Below are 24,660 nucleotides of genomic sequence, written 5' to 3' on the forward strand. Positions count from 1 at the left end.
AAATCTACATTATTTTAATTTCATTTTCATAGACATCCACTTTAGATTCTATGCTGTTTATAGTTTTATCTTACTAAACGGCACAGGAAATCACTATGCAATCTGTTATTGGAAAGATGCACTAACATAAAGAATAATGCCAGACATGATAGAAATGTGTCAGTTTGCTGTGTAGCCGCAGACCGGTCAAAGTGCCCATGATGACCCCTGTCCACCACTGAAAGCACCTTCAATGGGGACGTGAGCATCAGAACTGGACCAGAGAGCAATAGAAGAAGAATCCTTTTTTCCCCCCAGATCAGATAGATGGTGAGGTGCGTGTGCATGGTGTACCTGGGGAAGAGATGGCATCAGGATGCACTCTGGGCAATGTTCAGCTGGGAAACCTTGGGTCCAGGCATTCATGTGGATGTTACTTTGACACATACCACCCACCTAGACATTGTTGCTGACCACGTACACCCCTTCATGACAATGGTGTTCTCTGATAGCAGTGGCCTCGTTCAGCAAGATAGTGCACTCTTCCACACTAAGAAAAATTGTTCATAATGCTTTGAGGAACATGACAGAGTTCAAGGTATTGCCTTGGCCTCCAAATTCTTCAGATATTAATCCGACTGAGCATCTGCTGGAACAACAAATCTGATCCATGGAGGCCCCATCTCGCAACTTGGCGTACATATCTGTTTGGAGAGTTAAGCACACACGTAGATAGGTATACTTAATAAAATAAGTAAAGATGGGATCTATTCTGTGATACTGTAATCTCCAAGCTTAGCTTGCATTTCCCATGGAAACAATGGTGGATTTCACAGTCTCCCCTAAATATACCTTTCTGGGAGTGTGAGGTGAAACAATATAATCAGAAAGGCTACAAAATAGCAACGTGGAATCAGGACTCAATGTTTCTAAAATGTTAAAACTTTATTTATTGTAATTATTAACTAGTTGTGGAGCACAATTGGGCAATATGCCCTCATGAAAAGTGGATATCCATCGCCCCAGTTCTAGAACAGCAAGGATCCCCTTCATTCACAGCACATTAACTATGTCTATCAAGCGATTACTGACCATTAACACACCTTGATAGAGGTCCATAATAGACCGTAATGTTGCCATCTAACAAATGAACCATTATTACTAGATTTTAAACATATCTGAAATATAATGGAACGCACAGGATGTTAAAAACTAGAATGAACCATTTATGAACCAATGGTAGTTCACACCATCATCAAAACCTGTTGTCAAAACACCCTGTACTAGTACAAATTCTCGGATTATTTAGTATTTGCATCTCTATTTAGTGATATCAAGATATGTAATTGTTATAAAGAAAGGCTGGTTTGCAATGACAAATGATTCCAATTTTGGTCCTTAAGGGCTTAAGAGGATTCAACAGTTATCTCTAATCTGTCATAAAAAGTATACTAAACTGTAACTGTTTGAAAGAACAAATTGCTGAAGTGCTTCACATGTTCAAAAACTGAGTCTCAGAAATCAGCACTTTAATAAATGAACCTTGTTGCACCAGCCGACGGTCACATCTGGCCCTGTGGCCCTGTAACTTCCTGGTTTGGTGGAGCTAAACTAATGAGGAAGGTAGTTGCCCAGAGCACCTGCCTTGCAAAGACTTCTCTATAAACTGTCCACAGATTGTCTGTGCTGAGGAAGAAACAGAGTGCTTACAAGCTAAGGTGTCAAAAAGAAAACATGCGATAGAAATTACATGTATATTTTCTTTGGGGTCTACTACTAAACTGATATTTTATGGAGCATTCTAATAGCAAACAATTGTATGTGCTCCTTTTAAGGAATTTGGGTTACACTATAATTCCATTTCGCTGTGTGCCCAGTCCAGGAATGGTCTTTTAAATTTCTAATTTTCTATTAGAAAAAACATACAAAGAAAGCAAAATTATATTTTTGGTGCATTCAGGAACTATCTTGGCAGATGTTTTGTGGAGAAAAAAAAATTTGTGCTATATTTATCAATGCATATTGTGATCGACTGCAAAACATTGTGCAGCTCGACACCTGATCCACAAAATGGCCATAGATGGTGCAATTTCCCCTAAGGAGAAAACATTCAGTACATTCACACACAGTCACGCTGAGACACAATGTAACACACTGGGACAATTGTAGAGTAGTGCATCAATTTTAGACACTTGTCACATCAGCCGTTAAGTGATGTATTACTCACGATGGCTAAGAGCAACCTCCCATGATGCATTCTGGCAAAATGTAATGGATGCTTCCCTTACAAAACATTATTTTGCAGTGTGTGGCAGAAAACCTGCAGTTTGAAATTCTATTACTAAAACTGACTAAAAGTAATCTCTAATGAGAGTATATTTTGATCATTTTAAGACAAAGTACTAAATGTTACCTACCCCTGCTCTAGGAGTAAAGTATGGACAGGTGAAATCAGGACCTTTTGGACCTCGCCAGCCTGGTGCTGGTTCTGACCTTTAAGTGAAAGTCTTTGAGTCACCTTTGCAGCCTATGGTTTCTTATCAGTAGTCCTCTATCTTAACAGGCAGATCAAGTTTTTAAAACCCCACATTGCAAGGATAGTGACATCAGACATGCGAAGCAAACTGGCACATACGTGTTCTGCCTGAGATTAGTGAGAGATCATTTCAGACAGCACTGGAACATGTATAACACATTTTAACGCCTACTTTATCTCTTACACGACACATTAGCCCCTACTAAACACTCACCATTAACCCCTCCAGTAGCCCAGCACTACATACAGCTTTGAAGCATGTATTAAAGGAAAATAATAATGCAGGGTTCGGGTCCTGGATACATTTATAAACCACAAGACTGATTATGATATCTGCAGAACCTCGATGGCAGTAAACCCATTCAATAGCAGCTCGGCTGTAGCTATACATTCTAAATAAACACGACTTCCATCAGGGACATGGGATGACAGCAAGAAATATCATTGGTACTAATTGATTCATATTGGATATACACTATATTCCTGTGCCTCATTAGTTTTTTTTTTGTTTGTTTTATCTAAATCTTGCTCTGATACTCTGCTCCTACCCCTCTCCCTCAAGTACTCGGGTATAATTTCCCCTATTCTGCCATCTGCCCCCATTTATCCTCCATATTGCCCGCAATGTTCCCTTTGCTTAACATCTATTTTCAATTCAGGTGCCATGTTAAGTGTCATTATTAATTAATAAAAAACTAAAAGGAATAACTAAAGGCAGCTCACATGTAAACAGAGCTGTAACAGAACATACAATGTACGTGTAAAGAATCATTGATAATTAAATGATTAAATATTAGCGGTGTGTTTCCACAGAATAACTGCAAGCTATATGACTTGGTAAATAAGAAAACAAAGAGATGGGGCATGTCTCCCAGGTTCGGGTTCACAGAATTACACATTACAGCTGTGGCTAGGAGGGGGTTAAAGAAGAAAACACCTGCCTCTGTTTAGCTTTTCACACGATTTGGTACCATCTGCTGTCCTTCCCACCACCATTTATGGGACATCTGTTTCCTCCCCCCACGCCATTCACATTAAAGGCAAGCCCGTCACCTTCACCTCTCCCTGAGTGAAGAGTTTAATCCAGAAATGATGTATTTTATGCCAGTGATGGAACAACACATTGCAAAGCCATTAAATCATCTAATTTGTCTACAGTCTGACCTGCACTCTGTATTGATGTTACGCACCGACCGCTGTATAAAATAAGATATCCTGTCATACAAATGGGAACCTATATGTTGCCATGGGAGCTTTATATATAAACTTTCTGTACGCTTGCACTCCAGTTAGTATGCACAATACGGCCCGGTGCTGGTCCGCTGTATATAATAAGATATCCTGTCATACAAATGGGAACCTATATGTTGCCATGGGAGCTTTATATATAAACTTTCTGTACGCTTGCACTCCAGTTAGTATGCACAATACGGCCCGGTGCTGGCCCGCTGTATATAATAAGATATCCTGTCATACAAATGGGAACCTATATGTTGCCATGGGAGCTTTATATATAAACTTTCTGTACGCTTGCACTCCAGTTAGTATGCACAATACGGCCCGGTGCTGGCCCGCTGTATATAATAAGATATCCTGTCATACAAATGGGAACCTATATGTTGCCATGGGAGCTTTATATATAAACTTTCTGTACGCTTGCACTCCAGTTAGTATGCACAATACGGCCCGGTGCTGGTCCGCTGTATATAATAAGATATCCTGTCATACAAATGGGAACCTATATGTTGCCATGGGAGCTTTATATATAAACTTTCTGTACGCTTGCACTCCAGTTAGTATGCACAATACGGCCCGGTGCTGGCCCGCTGTATATAATAAGATATCCTGTCATACAAATGGGAACCTATATGTTGCCATGGGAGCTTTATATATAAACTTTCTGTACGCTTGCACTCCAGTTAGTATGCACAATACGGCCCGGTGCTGGCCCGCTGTATATAATAAGATATCCTGTCATACAAATGGGAACCTATATGTTGCCATGGGAGCTTTATATATAAACTTTCTGTACGCTTGCACTCCAGTTAGTATGCACAATACGGCCCGGTGCTGGTCCGCTGTATATAATAAGATATCCTGTCATACAAATGGGAACCTATATGTTGCCATGGGAGCTTTATATATAAACTTTCTGTACGCTTGCACTCCAGTTAGTATGCACAATACGGCCCGGTGCTGGTCATGGAAGAAATGATAGCACTCCAAGGACTGTTTGAAAAGTAGAAAAAATAAAACTTGGCTTTAATTCAGGTTGTTGCCAGTAAAAAGACCAACGTTTCAGTTTGTCAGGAAAGTTCAAACTGGAAGTGAAACGTTGGTCTTTTTACTGGCAACAACCTGAATTAAAGCCAAGTTTTATTTTTTCTACTTTTCAAACAGTCCTTGGAGTGCTATCATTTCTTCCACGCACATATCTCTCTCTATATATACACATACACACAGTATACCCCTCACATTTTTTAAATATTTGACACTCTGCTACAATGTAAAGTAGTAAGTGTACAGCCTGTATAACAGGGTAAATTCGCTGTCCCCTCAAAATAACACAATACACAGCAATGTCTCAACCGTTGGCAACAAAAGTAAGTACACCAATTGCCATTTTCCCTCCCTGGTGTCACGTGACTCGTTCGTTTTACAGGGTCTCAGGTGTGAATGGGGAGCAGGTGTGTTAAAGTTATCACTCTCACACTCTCTCATACTGGTCACTGGAAGTTCAACAAGGCACCTCATGGCAAAGAACTCTCTGAGGATCTGGAAAAAAGAACTGTTGCTCTACAATAAGATGGGCTAGGCTATAAAAAGATTGCCAAGACCCTGAAGCCGAGCTGCAGCATGGTGGGCAAGACCATAGAGTGGTTTTACAGGACAGGTTCTACTCAGGCCTCGCCATGGTCGACCAAAGAAGTTGAGTGCACGTGCTCAGCGTCATATTCAGAGGTTGTCTTTGGGAAATAGAAGTATGATTGCGACCAGCATTGGTGCAGAGGTTGAAGGGGAGGGGGGGGGGGGGGAGGTCAGCCTGTGCAGACCATATGCCGCACACTGCATCAAATTGGTCTGCATGGCTCTAGTCCCACAAGGAAGCCTCTTCTAAAGATGATGCACAAGAAAGCCAGCAAACAGTTTGCTGAAGACAAGCAGACTAAGGACATGGATTACTGGAAACATGTCCTGTGGTCCGATGAGACCAAGATAAGCTTATTTGGTTCAGATGGTGGCAAGCGTGTGTGGCGGCAACCTAGTGAGGAGTACAAAGACAAATGTGTCTAGCCTACAGTCAAGCATGGTGGTGGGAGTGTCATGGTCTGGGCGCTTGCATGAGTGCTGTCGGCACTAGGGAGCTACAGTTCATTGAGGGACCATGAATGCCAACATGTTCTGTGACATACAGAGCATGATCCCCTTCCTTTGGAGACTGGGCCACAGGGCAGTATTCCAACATGATAACGACCCTAAACACACTTCCAAGACGACCACTGCCTTGCTAAAGAAACTGAAGGTAAAGGTGATGGACTGAAGGTAAAGGGCATGTCTCCAGACCTAAAATCTATTGAGCATCTGTAGGGCATCCTCAAACGGATGGTGGGGGAGTGCAAGGTCTCTAACATTTACCAGCTCCGTGATGTTGTCATGGAGGAGTGGAAGAGGACTCCAGTGGCAACCTGTGAAGCTCTGGTGAACTCCATACCCGTGAGGGTTAAGGCAGTGCTGGGAAATGCTGGTGGCCACACAAAATATTGACACATTGGACCCAATTTGGACATTTCAACTTAGGAGTGTAATCATGTGTGTTGCCAACGGTTTAGACATTAATGACAGGGCAGCAACAATTGCTTCTCTAAGATCATTGCGGATGTCTTTCCTCCTTGGTATTGTGTTAAACTTTGGCTTTTATAGAGGTGGTCACATTGGATGATGGACTATATACATCCTGTTCCAAATTATTATGCAAATTCTATTTAAGTGTCACAAAGATTAAATATTTTGTTTTTCAGTTTAACTCATGGATGGCATTGTGTCTCAGGGCTCTTTTGATCACTGAAAACAATCTCGGACACCTGTGATAATTAGATTGTCAGGTGAGCCCAATTTAAGGAAAAACTACTAAAGGAGGGTGTTCCACATTATTAAGCAGAGCACCATTTTCATGCAATATGGGGAAGAAAAAGGATCTCTTTGCTGACGAAAAGAGTGAAATAGTTCAATGCCTTGGATGAGGTATGGAAACATTAGATATTTCATGAAAACTTAAGCGTGATCAGCGCACTATTAAGAGATTTGTGGCTGATTCAGAGCACAGATGGGTTTGTGCAGATAAAGGCACATTTAGGAAGATTTCTGCCAGATCCATGCATCGGATCAAGAGAGCAGCTTCTAAAATACCATTACATAGCAGCAAACAGATATTTGAAGCTGCTGGCGCCTCTGGAGTCCCACGGACATCAAGGTGTAGAGTCCTCCAGAGTCTTGCAACTGTGCATAAACCTTCTATTCAGCCACCACTAACCAATACTCACAAGCAGAAACGGCTGCATTGGGCAGAAAAATACATGAAGACTAATTTTCAAACAGTCCTTTTCACTGATGAGTGCCGTGCAACCCTGGATGGTCCAGAGGGATGGAGTAGTGGATGGTTGGTGGACGGCCACCCTGTTCCAACAAGGCTGCGACGTCAGCAAGGCGGTGGTAGGGTCATGGGAAGAGAGCTGGTTGGCACCTTTAGGGTCCCCGAACCTGCAAAGTATGTGGGGTTTCTGACTGACCACTTTCTTCCCTGGTACAAAAGGAAGAACTATGGTTTCCGTAATAAAATCATCATCATGCATGACAATGCACCATCTCAGGCTGCAAAGAATACCTCTGCATCAATGGCTGCTATGGGGATAAAAGCAGAGAAAGTCATGGTGTGGCCTCCATCCTCCCCTGACCTCAATCCTATTGAGAACCTTTGGAGCATCCTCAAGCAAAAGATCTATGAGGGTGGGAGGCAGTTTACATCCAAACAGCAGCTCTGGAAGGCTATTCTGACAGCTTGCAAACAAATTAAAGCAGGAACTGTCCAAAAACTGACATGTTCAATGGATGCAAGCTGCTATCAAATAAGGGGTCCAATGTTAAAATGTAACGTGACCTGTTAAAATGTTTAAAAAGTTAAAATGTTGTTATAAGTTTGATTAAAATAGCTTTTGATTTCAGCAAATATGCTGCAAACACAACCAATGACAATTTTCAGTTCTTTACAGCCTATAAAGTGTTTTGAAACTTACTGTGCGTAATAATTTGGAACAGTGCATTGTACGTTTTTTATGTTTAAAAAAAATACTGTTATCATTAGGAGGTTTGTTCAATACAATTTGAATTGTACTCTTAATAGTTGATAACATGAGAATTATGCTGACTGTTATTTACATCAATTATTTAGGTAAATGAGAAAAATATAATTTGCATAATAATTTGGAACAGGGTGTGTATATATATATATATTGCACAATTATTGGCACCACTATGAAATCAAATGAGAAAATTAGATTTGAAGTATATTCCCATGATAATTTACATTTTTTTAGTACACTTGGGTGGCTAGGAACAGGATATTGTTCAACCATGACTTCCTGTTTCACAGGGGTATAAATATGAGGTAACACATAGGCCAAAATCCAATAATAAAACCAAGGAATAATAATAATAATGTACGGCAAAAGGTTGTTGAGGATCACAAAATTAGAAGCGCTTATAAGAAAATAGCAAAATCTATTTTACCCTTACCCTGCAATAATTACGAATTTCCAGACAAGAGAGATAGAACGAGTGGAAATGTTATGAATCAACCTGGAAGAGGACATGTGCTTATATTGTCTCAATGCACTGTGAAGGGGATGGTTTGAGTGGACAAAAAATATTCAAGGAGCACAGATGAAGAATTGCAGTTAGTTTTATCTTGGGGTCAGCAATTTTCTAAAATTACAAGGCTATCAAGAAAAAAGTCTGCACTCTCATCTAAAAATTAATTCAAGTTTGCCAGACACTAGTGGAACTTCAAATGGGATTGGGTTTTATGGTCAGATAAAACCAAAATAGAGCTTTTTGGCAATAAACACCAGAGGTGTGTTTGGCGCACACAGATAGGTAACCATATGGAAAAGGTCCTCATGCCCATGGTTTGATATGGTGGTGGCTCTTTAATCTTCTGGGGCAATTTTTCTCCCAGAGGACCTAGACCTACATTTTGTTAGTGTAACAGAGCTCCCTGTACCCCGGATGGGTACCTCCGCCAAAGATCACTTTCTAGCTTGAACCGTAAAAACCTCAGGGCTTCTGCCCCACTCACCATGGCTTGACTGGGGTCCTCCTGGAGTCTCTCTGTCCTGGAACAGGATGGGGAACTATCTCTATTCCCTCCCAGGGACTGGACGACACACAGTCCTGGGAGCTATAGTCCTTACAAGGATTTTCCCCGCTGAATCCTCCACGAGCTGGAACAAGATGCTGAGCAGTGAATAGCCCTCCCCCTCCCAGTAACTAGAGGACACATAGTTCTGAGAGTACAACTGATTTTAATGAGTCAAACTCTACCTTTTATGCACAGACCCCAGCAGGGGGTCTCCAAACAATACTAGCCCCTCTTACGAATCTCTGTGCCTGGGAGATAATAGAGTTAAAGACCAGTATGCTAATTATCTCCCAGGAACAGAGAGCCGAACACAAGACATAAAAACATAAAAGTACCCCAAAACATCATAAAAACATATCATATCCTCACATGTCATACATCCCCTAACAGCCCTGATCCCTAAATAGCGCTGATCAGAGCACCCAAGTTGTCCAAATAATGCTCAGATCCATGCAGTGTAAGGGAAACACCACCGTGGCAAAATTCTGACCGGCCGCACGCGTTTTCCTAGCCCAAAATAGTTCCAGAGCATTTGGTGCTTTTGCCGGTCAACTTTCGGGAGCTCCTGCGGCTGAATTACGGGTGCTCCACCTGGCTCTCAAGGAGCGTTTGTTCCCATTAGTCTCAGGCACCTTCCTTCCAAAAAGCTCTCTCCTGGCGGGTTGCAAAATGGTTCAAAACCCCAGACCAAGTTGTCAAGGAACTGCAAGGTCTCCTCATGCCAAAAACAGTTCCATAACATTTGCAGCTAAGTACCGGTGAGGTGACTGGGAACCACGAAGTTCTCATGCCGAAAATAGTTCCATAGCTGTCATGGCCGTGTACCGCTGAGGACCATTCATGGATTTGTTCATGTGAACAGCCGCCAGGGAGCTAGCGTTCGGTTCAATTCCAGAAAAGGCAGAGTGCTGAAGGCAAAGCTGCCAATGGCGGCTGGGCAGCGAAACTTCCTAACAGGGTGTCCAACCTGGAACATGTACTCAGTGGGCAGGAGGCCAGCTTTCATGCTCTTCCAGTAGTTCATGGTAAATGTCCGTGGAAAACAGTGTTTGTCACAGTTGGGATACATGGCATCTTAAACTCAACTAAATATCAACAGATATTTACTTAATACCCGACTGCCACTGCCAGAAAGCTTAAAACAGGCCATGTTTCCAGCTGGACAATGGTCCAAAACATATATCAAAACCAACACAAAAATGGATTACTGACCACAAAATCTATGTCCTGCCATGGCCATCCCAGTCCACACTTATTGAATCAAGTTGAAAACCTGTGGGATGAACAGGTTCAACCTTCTGTATGGAGGAATGGTCTCAGATCCCTTGCCATGTATTCTACAACCTCGTCAGGCATAATAGGAGAATACTTTGTTACTGTTATCTTGGTAAAGGGAGGTAGCACAAAATATTGACAAAAAGGGTGTTCCACACATGTATATAACAAACTGTTTTTTTTAATAAACCTGTGTTGTGTTTGCAATTGTATGATATGAAAGCAGAGTATGTTTGTGATTTGTTTGTGTTTGTTTTAAACAATATAGACAATTCTCCACAGCTTTCTGTGCTCATATTTACCAAGGGCACTATATATTTCCACATTACTCTCGTATTTTATGAATGATCTGATACAAAATAGAATATTCAAGCATAAAATATAATTAGCTTTTCTATCTATCTATAAGTATTTACAAGTGGTAACTGTCTTGTTTATTTTCCAAATGTGAACCATGGATCAAAGCTGTTCAACTATGAATGACAGAGAACCTTTTTAATAAAACCTCTTCTCCTTCACCAGCAGTGTCTGGTACTGGCACACTTTAGTAGTAACTTAACCCTTCTTGAAATATGACAAATAATTTCAAAAGAGGAGCCCCGTGCTGAAAGCATTTGAAAGCTATACAAATTGAAGCATTGGGTCTTGCTGTGCTCAGGACAACCTACTCCATCTTTGTTTTTTTGTTTTTTGTTTTTTTTTAGTACATTACCTTCATTAACACAGACTCGCTGAGTTTTTCTCTGTTGACAATTTTAATGGCAACCTTTTGACACGTGACACAATGAACCCCAAGTTTCACCAGGCCTGTGAGAGAACAAAGAAAAAAGGTTTAGCATGTGACAGATTCAAACTTAAAATGCTTTACTGAAGGAATATTATAAACACAATAGGGGCTTATTCACTAAACACACATTGTAGTGCACTGAGATACCAAGTTCTTTTTTTTTCTTTTTAAATGCTAAAATAGACAATCTGCTACTATGGCTGAGTTGGGACAATGTTTCCAAAACATTGGTTTTTAGTTAATAACAAATTATTGTTTAGTGAATAAAGCCCAATGCGTGGGCTAAACAGCAGGTTCCCATCTTGTATTATCCTCTGATATTGGTAACATGAGTTATAAATAGCAAATATATCCGACAAGAGGAGCTATAGGAGATGTTACACAATGAATTACAGAAAACAGTTATATGAAAATTATAAAGAGCTATTGGGAGCAGTTATATAGAGCATTAGGAATACATTAAACTTTCTGTATACACACAGACGCTACACACACACACAAATACAAACACACACAGACACGAAATAAACTCATAGTAGCACTAATTGGTGTGAGTTCTGGTAATGAAGACTCGGGGGATGGCATAGGTTGGGGCTGTTGGGGGTGTTGGAAACTGAAAGGAAGGGGGTCCCATCTCGTTGCATGTAACACTCTTTGAAGTTAGTCACAGGCGGCAGGACACAAAACGCTCCTGGGAAAGGAGTATGTTAAAAAGTAGGGCATGGAAAAAGGAAGGGGGGGGGGGGGGGGAGAAAAGAAAAGAGGGAATCAATGAAAAAGACGGGTATGAAGAGCTACTGTTGGATACAGCAAAGAGTGCTAAAAGTATCTGCCTGTTTATTCAATTAAACACACAGTTACAAACTGAAAAATAGCACACATATGAACTGAATAAAGTATAGCAAACACTTTGACAGAGGGAAGAACGAAAGAAAAAAGATTACCAAAAACAAGTAACAGAAAATGATTTCAATAATGTGCCTTTGATGCGGATTGAACGAAGATAGGAAAATGTTAAATTAATCAGATATAGAAATGAATGACTGTTGGAGACAAAAATACAGCTATACTGCTATTGTTGGAGATAAATACAGCTATACTGCTATTGTTGGAGATAAATACAGCTATACTGCTATTGTTGGAGATAAATACAGCTATACTGCTATTGTTGGAGATAAATGCAGCTATACTGCTATTGTTGGAGATAAATACAGCTATACTGCTATTGTTGGAGATAAATACAGCTATACTGCTATTGTTGGAGATAAATGCAGCTATACTGCTATTGTTGGAGACAAAAATACAGCTATACTGCTATTGTTGGAGATAAATGCAGCTATACTGCTATTGTTGGAGATAAATACAGCTATACTGCTATTGTTGGAGATAAATACAGCTATACTGCTATTGTTGGAGATAAATACAGCTATACTGCTATTGTTGGAGATAAATACAGCTATACTGCTATTGTTGGAGATAAATACAGCTATACTGCTATTGTTGGAGACAAAAATACAGCTATACTGCTATTGTTGGAGATAAATGCAGCTATACTGCTATTGTTGGAGATAAATACAGCTATACTGCTATTGTTGGAGATAAATACAGCTATACTGCTATTTTTGGAGATAAATACAGCTATACTGCTATTGTTGGAGATAAATACAGCTATACTGCTATTGTTGGAGATAAATACAGCTATACTGCTATTGTTGGAGATAAATACAGCTATACTGCTATTGTTGGAGATAAACACAGCTATACTGCTATTGTTGGAGACAAAAATACAGCTATACTGCTATTGTTGGAGATAAATGCAGCTATACTGCTATTGTTGGAGATAAATGCAGCTATACTGCTATTGTTGGAGATAAATACAGCTATACTGCTATTGTTGGAGATAAACACAGCTATACTGCTATTGTTGGAGACAAAAATACAGCTATACTGCTATTGTTGGAGATAAATGCAGCTATACTGCTATTGTTGGAGATAAATGCAGCTATACTGCTATTGTTGGAGATAAATACAGCTATACTGCTATTGTTGGAGATAAATGCAGCTATACTGCTATTGTTGGAGATAAATACAGCTATACTGCTATTGTTGGAGATAAATACAGCTATACTGCTATTGTTGGAGATAAATGCAGCTATACTGCTATTGTTGGAGATAAATACAGCTATACTGCTATTGTTGGAGATAAATACAGCTATACTGCTATTGTTGGAGATAAATACAGCTATACTGCTATTGTTGGAGATAAATACAGCTATACTGCTATTGTTGGAGATAAATACAGCTATACTGCTATTGTTGGAGATAAATGCAGCTATACTGCTATTGTTGGAGATAAATACAGCTATACTGCTATTGTTGGAGATAAATACAGCTATACTGCTATTGTTGGAGATAAATGCAGCTATACTGCTATTGTTGGAGACAAAAATACAGCTATACTGCTATTGTTGGAGATAAATGCAGCTATACTGCTATTGTTGGAGATAAATACAGCTATACTGCTATTGTTGGAGATAAATACAGCTATACTGCTATTGTTGGAGATAAATGCAGCTATACTGCTATTGTTGGAGATAAATACAGCTATACTGCTATTGTTGGAGATAAATACAGCTATACTGCTATTGTTGGAGATAAATACAGCTATACTGCTATTGTTGGAGATAAATACAGCTATACTGCTATTGTTGGAGATAAATACAGCTATACTGCTATTGTTGGAGATAAATGCAGCTATACTGCTATTGTTGGAGATAAATACAGCTATACTGCTATTGTTGGAGATAAATACAGCTATACTGCTATTGTTGGAGATAAATACAGCTATACTGCTATTGTTGGAGATAAATGCAGCTATACTGCTATTGTTGGAGATAAATACAGCTATACTGCTATTGTTGGAGATAAATACAGCTATACTGCTATTGTTGGAGATAAATACAGCTATACTGCTATTGTTGGAGATAAATACAGCTATACTGCTATTGTTGGAGATAAATACAGCTATACTGCTATTGTTGGAGATAAATACAGCTATACTGCTATTGTTGGAGACAAAAATACAGCTATACTGCTATTGTTGGAGATAAATGCAGCTATACTGCTATTGTTGGAGATAAATACAGCTATACTGCTATTGTTGGAGATAAATACAGCTATACTGCTATTGTTGGAGATAAATGCAGCTATACTGCTATTGTTGGAGACAAAAATACAGCTATACTGCTATTGTTGGAGATAAATGCAGCTATACTGCTATTGTTGGAGATAAATACAGCTATACTGCTATTGTTGGAGATAAATACAGCTATACTGCTATTGTTGGAGATAAATACAGCTATACTGCTATTGTTGGAGATAAATACAGCTATACTGCTATTGTTGGAGATAAATACAGCTATACTGCTATTGTTGGAGATAAATACAGCTATACTGCTATTGTTGGAGATAAATACAGCTATACTGCTATTGTTGGAGATAAATACAGCTATACTGCTATTGTTGGAGATAAATACAGCTATACTGCTATTGTTGGAGATAAATACAGCTATACTGCTATTGTTGGAGATAAATACAGCTATACTGCTATTGTTGGAGATAAATACAGCTATACTGCTATTGTTGGAGATAAATACAGCTATACTGCTATTGTTGGAGATAAATACAGCTATACTGCTATTGTTGGAGATAAATACAGCTATACTGCTATTGTTGGAAGCTATACTGCTATTGTTGGAGATAAATACAGCTATACTGCTATTGTTGGAGATAAATACAGCTATACTGCTATTGTTGGAGATAAAATACAGCTATACTGCTATTGTTGGAGATAAATACAGCTATACTGCTATTGTTGGAGATAAATGCAGCTATACTGCTATTGTTGGAGATAAATACAGCTATACTGCTATTGTTGGAGATAAATGCAGCTATACTGCTATTGTTGGAGATAAATACAGCTATACTGCTATTGTTGGAGATAAATACAGCTATACTGCTATTGTTGGAGATAAATACAGCTATACTGCTATTGTGGAGATAAATACAGCTATACTGCTATTGTTGGAGATAAATACAGCTATACTGCTATTGTTGGAGATAAATACAGCTAATACTGCTATTGTTGGAGATAAATACAGCTATACTGCTATTGTTGGAGATAAAATACAGCTATACTGCTATTGTTGGAGATAAATGCAGCTATACTGCTATTGTTGGAGATAAATACAGCTATACTGCTATTGTTGGAGATAAATACAGCTATACTGCTATTGTTGGAGATAAATGCAGCTATACTGCTATTGTTGGAGACAAAATACAGCTATACTGCTATTGTTGGAGATAAATGCAGCTATACTGCTATTGTTGGAGATAAATACAGCTATACTGCTATTGTTGGAGATAAATACAGCTATACTGCTATTGTTGGAGATAAATACAGCTATACTGCTATTGTTGGAGATAAATGCAGCTATACTGCTATTGTTGGAGATAAATACAGCTATACTGCTATTGTTGGAGATAAATACAGCTATACTGCTATTGTTGGAGATAAATGCAGCTATACTGCTATTGTTGGAGAAAAATACAGCTATACTGCTATTGTTGGAGATAAATGCAGCTATACTGATACTGCTATTGTTGGAGATAAATACAGCTATACTGCTATTGTTGGAGATAAATACAGCTATACTGCTATTGTTGGAGATAAATGCAGCTATACTGCTATTGTTGGAGATAAATACAGCTATACTGCTATTGTTGGAGATAAATACAGCTATACTGCTATTGTTGGAGATAAATACAGCTATACTGCTATTGTTGGAGATAAATACAGCTATACTGCTATTGTTGGAGATAAATACAGCTATACTGCTATTGTTGGAGATAAATACAGCTATACTGCTATTGTTGGAGATAAATACAGCTATACTGCTATTGTTGGAGATAAATACAGCTATACTGCTATTGTTGGAGATAAATACAGCTATACTGCTATTGTTGGAGATAAATACAGCTATACTGCTATTGTTGGAGATAAATACAGCTATACTGCTATTGTTGGAGATAAATACAGCTATACTGCTATTGTTGGAGATAAATACAGCTATACTGCTATTGTTGGAGATAAATACAGCTATACTGCTATTGTTGGAGATAAATACAGCTATACTGCTATTGTTGGAGACATAAATACAGCTATACTGCTATTGTTGGAGATAAATGCAGCTATACTGCTATTGTTGGAGATAAATACAGCTATACTGCTATTGTTGGAGATAAATACAGCTATACTGCTATTGTTGGAGATAAATACAGCTATACTGCTATTGTTGGAGATAAATACAGCTATACTGCTATTGTTGGAGATAAATACAGCTATACTGCTATTGTTGGAGATAAATACAGCTATACTGCTATTGTTGGAGATAAATACAGCTATACTGCTATTGTTGGAGATAAATACAGCTATACTGCTATTGTTGGAGATAAATACAGCTATACTGCTATTGTTGGAGATAAATACAGCTATACTGCTATTGTTGGAGATAAATACAGCTATACTGCTATTGTTGGAGATAAATACAGCTATACTGCTATTGTTGGAGATAAATACAGCTATACTGCTATTGTTGGAGATAAATACAGCTATACTGCTATTGTTGGAGATAAATACAGCTATACTGCTATTGTTGGAGATAAATACAGCTATACTGCTATTGTTGGAGATAAATACAGCTATACTGCTATTGTTGGAGATAAATACAGCTATACTGCTATTGTTGGAGATAAATACAGCTATACTGCTATTGTTGGAGATAAATACAGCTATACTGCTATTGTTGGAGATAAATACAGCTATACTGCTATTGTTGGAGATAAATACAGCTATACTGCTATTGTTGGAGACAAAAATACAGCTATACTGCTATTGTTGGAGATAAATGCAGCTATACTGCTATTGTTGGAGATAAATACAGCTATACTGCTATTGTTGGAGATAAATACAGCTATACTGCTATTGTTGGAGATAAACACAGCTATACTGCTATTGTTGGAGACAAAATACAGCTATACTGCTATTGTTGGAGATAAATGCAGCTATACTGCTATTGTTGGAGATAAATGCAGCTATACTGCTATTGTTGGAGATAAATACAGCTATACTGCTATTGTTGGAGATAAATGCAGCTATACTGCTATTGTTGGAGATAAATACAGCTATACTGCTATTGTTGGAGATAAATACAGCTATACTGCTATTGTTGGAGATAAATGCAGCTATACTGCTATTGTTGGAGATAAATACAGCTATACTGCTATTGTTGGAGATAAATACAGCTATACTGCTATTGTTGGAGATAAATACAGCTATACTGCTATTGTTGGAGATAAATACAGCTATACTGCTATTGTTGGAGATAAATACAGCTATACTGCTATTGTTGGAGATAAATGCAGCTATACTGCTATTGTTGGAGATAAATACAGCTATACTGCTATTGTTGGAGATAAATACAGCTATACTGCTATTGTTGGAGATAAATGCAGCTATACTGCTATTGTTGGAGACAAAAATACAGCTATACTGCTATTGTTGGAGATAAATGCAGCTATACTGCTATTGTTGGAGATAAATACAGCTATACTGCTATTGTTGGAGATAAATACAGCTATACTGCTATTGTTGGAGATAAATGCAGCTATACTGCTATTGTTGGAGATAAATACAGCTATACTGCTATTGTTGGAGATAAATACAGCTATACTGCTATTGTTGGAGATAAATACAGCTATACTGCTATTGTTGGAGATAAATACAGCTATACTGCTATTGTTGGAGATAAATACAGCTATACTGCTATTGTTGGAGATAAATGCAGCTATACTGCTATTGTTGGAGATAAATACAGCTATACTGCTATTGTTGGAGATAAATACAGCTATACTGCTATTGTTGGAGATAAATACAGCTATACTGCTATTGTTGGAGATAAATGCAGCTATACTGCTATTGTTGGAGATAAATACAGCTATACTGCTATTGTTGGAGATAAATACAGCTATACTGCTATTGTTGGAGATAAATACAGCTATACTGCTATTGTTGGAGATAAATACAGCTATACTGCTATTGTTGGAGATAAATACAGCTATACTGCTATTGTTGGAGACAAAAATACAGCTATACTGCTATTGTTGGAGATAAATACAGCTATACTGCTATTGTTGGAGATAAATACAGCTATACTGCTATTGTTGGAGATAAATGCAGCTATACTGCTATTGTTGGAGATAAATACAGCTATACTGCTATTGTTGGAGATAAATACAGCTATACTGCTATTGTTGGAGATAAATACAGCTATACTGCTATTGTTGGAGATAAATACAGCTATACTGCTATTGTTGGAGATAAATACAGCTATACTGCTATTGTTGGAGATAAATACAGCTATACTGCTATTGTTGGAGACAAAAATACAGCTATACTGCTATTGTTGGAGATAAATGCAGCTATACTGCTATTGTTGGAGATAAATACAGCTATACTGCTATTGTTGGAGATAAATACAGCTATACTGCTATTGTTGGAGATAAATGCAGCTATACTGCTATTGTTGGAGACAAAAATACAGCTATACTGCTATTGTTGGAGATAAATGCAGCTATACTGCTATTGTTGGAGATAAATACAGCTATACTGCTATTGTTGGAGATAAATACAGCTATACTGCTATTGTTGGAGATAAATACAGCTATACTGCTATTGTTGGAGATAAATACAGCTATACTGCTATTGTTGGAGATAAATACAGCTATACTGCTATTGTTGGAGATAAATACAGCTATACTGCTATTGTTGGAGATAAATACAGCTATACTGCTATTGTTGGAGATAAATACAGCTATACTGCTATTGTTGGAGATAAATACAGCTATACTGCTATTGTTGGAGATAAATACAGCTATACTGCTATTGTTGGAGACAAAAATACAGCTATACTGCTATTGTTGGAGATAAATACAGCTATACTGCTATTGTTGGAGATAAATGCAGCTATACTGCTATTGTTGGAGACAAAAATACAGCTATACTGCTATTGTTGGAGATAAATGCAGCTATACTGCTATTGTTGGAGATAAATACAGCTATACTGCTATTGTTGGAGATAAATACAGCTATACTGCTATTGTTGGAGATAAATACAGCTATACTGCTATTGTTGGAGATAAATACAGCTATACTGCTATTGTTGGAGATAAATACAGCTATACTGCTATTGTTGGAGATAAATACAGCTATACTGCTATTGTTGGAGATAAATACAGCTATACTGCTATTGTTGGAGATAAATACAGCTATACTGCTATTGTTGGAGATAAATACAGCTATACTGCTATTGTTGGAGATAAATGCAGCTATACTGCTATTGTTGGAGATAAATACAGCTATACTGCTATTGTTGGAGATAAATACAGCTATACTGCTATTGTTGGAGATAAATACAGCTATACTGCTATTGTTGGAGATAAATACAGCTATACTGCTATTGTTGGAGATAAATGCAGCTATACTGCTATTGTTGGAGATAAATACAGCTATACTGCTATTGTTGGAGATAAATACAGCTATACTGCTATTGTTGGAGATAAATACAGCTATACTGCTATTGTTGGAGATAAATGCAGCTATACTGCTATTGTTGGAGATAAATACAGCTATACTGCTATTGTTGGAGATAAATACAGCTATACTGCTATTGTTGGAGATAAATACAGCTATACTGCTATTGTTGGAGATAAATACAGCTATACTGCTATTGTTGGAGATAAATACAGCTATACTGCTATTGTTGGAGATAAATGCAGCTATACTGCTATTGTTGGAGATAAATACAGCTATACTGCTATTGTTGGAGATAAATACAGCTATACTGCTATTGTTGGAGATAAATGCAGCTATACTGCTATTGTTGGAGATAAATACAGCTATACTGCTATTGTTGGAGATAAATACAGCTATACTGCTATTGTTGGAGATAAATACAGCTATACTGCTATTGTTGGAGATAAACACAGAGATGGAAATATGTAGGGTTTTTAAGGCAAATTGTGGAAAAGTCCAGATAATGTATATTAGGGATTCTGCAGTACTAGGTACGGGAGCCCAGTAGTTCCCATTAAATGAGTTTGGGGCTAACTGGAATTTACACCATAGAATAATACATTGAAAATCACTTATACTGTTTCCTTTTTAATTAACCCCTTAGTGACCAGACCACTGTTTACATTTTCTTACTGTTTCGGACCAGGTTTGTTTTTACATTTCTGCGACGTTTGTGTTTAGCTGTAATTTACTCATTTACTCGACCCACACATATTATATACCGTTTTTCTCACCATTAAATGGTCTTTCTAAATATACCTGTAATGGACTGTTTCAGCAGACAAGGGGTTAAAATCCATTTAGGGGATATGCCCCTTTCTGAGAGACAGGCACAGCTACTGTAAAATCACCAAAACTCACGAATTGGATATAAGTGAATGCACCAAACTCCCGAACTGCATACAAGGGAATAAGGTAGCACTCCAAACTCCCGAACTGGAACCTCACGAATAGCTGCTAGCAGATGAACAGGAAAAGCTCCCAAGCGGCTTACACTCCTGGCAGTCAGTCCCTATCAGCATACAGTGAATCCCCCCAAGAACGAGACAAGGCTCCATGTTGAGGGTCAAGCAGTGGTCTGAGGTGCTGGCACACTCAGCCTGGTTTTTATTGCAGTTGTTACAAATACAGGTCCGCCCACAGGGAGGTATAAAACAACCAATCACACATTAGTTACATCCCACATATTCCCTCCCCTTATCCTGAGAGGAAACTCAATTATACATACAGTTAAAACATACTTTCTACCCAACTTTCATAACTCTAAAACCATACATCACATTCACATAAAAATACATATCCACAATCAATCCATTCAGGGGAACAACATATTAAAAAATGGCATGAATCAGACCAGGGGTTCAAAAGTTAGTAAAATATCTTTTAAAACCCCTGCCAGCATGGCTTTCCGGCTCAGACCGGTTTTACAGAGCCCTCTCTCCTGGAGACAACGGAGAAGTAATCCAATTACCTCCCAGGACAAGACTCCATTGTGCACATGGGGACACAAAGACAGTAAAACACTTTAAAATACATAAAGTCACCTTTTACACATAACACACAGATATTTCACATATCCCCAGATAGCTGGGATCTGAGCGCACAAAACTACCGAATAGCGCTCAGATCCTATTCACACAGTTCAATTGCCATGGAGCTAAAGTCTTTCCCATAGTCTTTCATTATATGAATAGGCTCCATGGCATAGCTATCTGGGGTATCACCGCTCACACAGGGCAAGTACTGAATGACCCCACTGTATTTAAAGGGCCAGAATGAGTGACATGCACTCTGTTAGGGCCGAATACTGTTTTTAAAGGGCCCAATCTCCCAGGGCCATAGTCCAAAGGCAGCAGGCGGGCAACCAGGCTTCTCCAATGCAATGTGGTGAGATTCCTCTCGTCACATCTCTCCCCTTTTCCAAACAGACTAACAGGGTATCTGACCTCCTGCCGGTCAGTGCCCTTGTTAGTCCAGCAGCCCACCCACAAAACACAAACAGTAATTCAGCCCACCCACAATAACTGGTTATTACACCTGAGTAAGGGGAAAACTTGTCCAGGTCCAGGTGCCTCACCACGGCTGTGTGGGGGACTGGTAGGCTGCCTTGGTGGGTTGCTGAGGGGGCAGAGACCAGCGGTACTCTGCCCTGATGCCAGTACTACCGTGGGAGTAGTCTGGTTGAAGCCTGGTTGCTGGAGACTGACTGTCTCCCCTTTAGTTACACCGCTCTGCTGCTGGAGACAGACCGTCTCCCCTTTTGTTGCACAGCTCCGCTGTCAGAGGGGGAGACTGACTGTCTCCCCTTTGGATACTCTAAGCTGTCGCTGGGGAGAGGGGGTAACAGGCTCCTCTCCTGATAGAACACTCTGCCGCTGGGGAAAGGAGCCTGAGCTCTCTATTCCCTGCACATTACGGATCCGCAGCTGGGGAGAGGTGGTAGCAAGCTCCTCTCCCATACATACTTCCATGCTCTGTGGAGGGAGACCGACTGTCTCTGCTCCCAACACAGTGTACTGCTGCTGGGGAAAGGAGACTGGGCTCTCTATTCCCTGCTGGACACTCTGCCGCTGGGGAATGGAGACTGGGCTCCCAATTCCCAGCACATCACTCGGCCGCTGGGGAATGGAGACTGGGCTCCCAATTCCCGGCACATCACTCGGCCGCTGGGGAATGGAGACTGGGCTCCCAATTCCCAAAAAATCATGCTGCTGCTGGGGGGAAGGAACAACTACCTCTGCCCCCTGTAACTCAGCCTGCCGCTGGGGAGGGAGGACGCTGCTCTCCTCTCCCTGCATTTCACACTGCCTTCCCAGCATATCACTCTGCTGCTGGAGGGCAGGAACAACTACCTCTGCCCCCTGTAACTCAGCCTGCCGCTGGTGGGGGAGGACGCTGCTCTCCTCTCCCTGCATTTCACACTGCCTTCCCGGCATATCACTCGGCTGCTGGGGGGGCAGGAACAACTACCTCTGCCCCCTGTAACTCAGCCTGCCGCTGGGGAGGGAGGACGCTGCTCTCCTCTCCCTGCACTTCACACTGCCGCTGGGGAATGGAGACTGGGCTCCCAATTCCCTGCAGGTCCGGTAGAGAGACCTCGGTCCCATCTCTACCGGCCACCTGGGGTCCTTCCCAGTAACACTCTACAATATCTGCCCAGCTGAATGGGTCTGGATCTGGGTCTGTCACCTTACTGTCCTGCTGAGCCTTCCCAATGGAGTGGAAGAGATCTCGGTAGTCCTTCTCCAGTTCCCACTCCAGGGTTGCTAGGTGAGCCAGGTCTTGCTCTACCTCATGGGGGTCATCCCACTCATGCCTAGCCTCCCTCTCATAGAAAATGTCCTGAAGTCTGGTTTGCGCAGGGCTCCCAAAGCCAGGCTCTGCAAAGGACTCCCATAACAAGCCAGGACCATCAAACTCCTCTCCCTCTGGCTTGTCATGTTCGGCTGTCCAGGGTATATACTGTGATATATACCAACAGAGTGCCTGGTAGGCATCCTCCAGCCATAGCTCCTGCCATACCCGGTGCTCTAGTTCCTTCACCCATTCCTCCAGGGGCTGCTCTCCCAGGAACGGCATCCGCAGGGCCACTTGCTTCTGCAACCGCTGCTCTTCACTGGGGAGACTCTCACCCCGCTGGTATTGTACATTATCCAGGGCCTGGTACCAGATGCCTTTCCTTAATGCATCCCGGCCATCCAGGTCCTCCTCCTCGTATAACACTGCTGGTTCCATCCTGTTGCTTTTAGGGTCGCTGTACTGGGACATGCGTTGCCCTTAAATTGTAAAATCCACAGAAATGGTGTCTCCTATAGCTGTCCTTCTGGCTGTAGGAACGATCCCGCCGCTTGCCACCAATTGTAATGGACCGTTTAAGCAGACAAGGGGTTAAAATCCGTTTAGGCGATATGCCCCTTTCTGAGAGACAGGCACAGCTACTGTAAAATCACCAAAACTCACGAATTGGATAAAAGTGAATGCACCAAACTCCCGAACTGCATACAAGGGAATAAGGTAGCACTCCAAACTCCCGAACTGGAACCTCACGAATAGCTGCTAGCAGACGAACAGGAAAAGCTCCCAAGCGGCTTACACTCCTGGCAGTCAGTCCCTATCAGCATACAGTGAATCCCCCCAAGAACGAGACAAGGCTCCATGTTGAGGGTCAAGCAGTGGTCTGAGGTGCTGGCACACCCAGCCTGGTTTTTATTGCAGTTGTTACAAATACAGGTCCGCCCACAGGGAGGTATAAAACAACCAATCACACATCAGTTACATCCCACATATTCCCTCCCCTTATCCTGAGAGGAAACTCAATTATACATACAGTTAAAACATACTTTCTACCCAACTTTCATAACTCTAAAACCATACACCACATTCACATAAAAATACATATCCACAATCAATCCATTCAGGGGAACAACATATTAAAAAATGGCATGAATCAGACCAGGGGTTCAAAAGTTAGTAAAATATCTTTTAAAACCCCTGCCAGCATGGCTTTCCGTCTCAGACCGGTTTTACAGAGCCCTCTCTCCTGGAGACAACGGAGAAGTAATCCAATTACCTCCCAGGACAAGACTCCATTGTGCACATGGGGACACAAAGACAGTAAAACACTTTAAAATACATAAAGTCACCTTTTACACATAACACACAGACATTTCACATATCCCCAGATAGCTGGGATCTGAGCGCACAAAACGACCGAATAGCGCTCAGATCCTATTCACACAGTTCAATTGCCATGGAGCTAAAGTCTTTCCCATAGTCTTTCATTATATGAATAGGCTCCATGGCATAGCTATCTGGGGTATCACCGCTCACACAGGGCAAGTACCGAATGACCCCACTGTATTTAAAGGGCCAGAATGAGTGACATGCACTCTGTTAGGGCCGAATATGTTTTTTTAAAGGGCCCAATCTCCCAGGGCCATAGTCCAAAGGCAGCAGGCGGGCAACCAGGCTTCTCC

The 24,660-nt window shown here is 40.3% G+C and overlaps 1 protein-coding gene across 5 annotated transcripts in view; it reads right to left on the reverse strand.

Moving 5' to 3' along the window:
* LOC134579136 (serine/threonine-protein kinase BRSK2) overlaps positions 1-24,660 on the reverse strand; it is a 258,249-nt gene that overhangs the window by 108,784 nt on the left and 124,805 nt on the right. For all 5 annotated transcript variants that reach the window (XM_063438311.1, XM_063438310.1, XM_063438314.1 and 2 more), the window contains exon 2: positions 10,918-11,012. In XM_063438311.1, coding sequence (XP_063294381.1) covers positions 10,918-11,012 — 95 coding nt within the window. The remainder of the gene's footprint in view (positions 1-10,917; positions 11,013-24,660) is intronic.

This window comes from Pelobates fuscus, chromosome 12 (assembly GCF_036172605.1).
Source record: "Pelobates fuscus isolate aPelFus1 chromosome 12, aPelFus1.pri, whole genome shotgun sequence".
Classification (NCBI taxonomy): domain Eukaryota; kingdom Metazoa; phylum Chordata; class Amphibia; order Anura; family Pelobatidae; genus Pelobates; species Pelobates fuscus.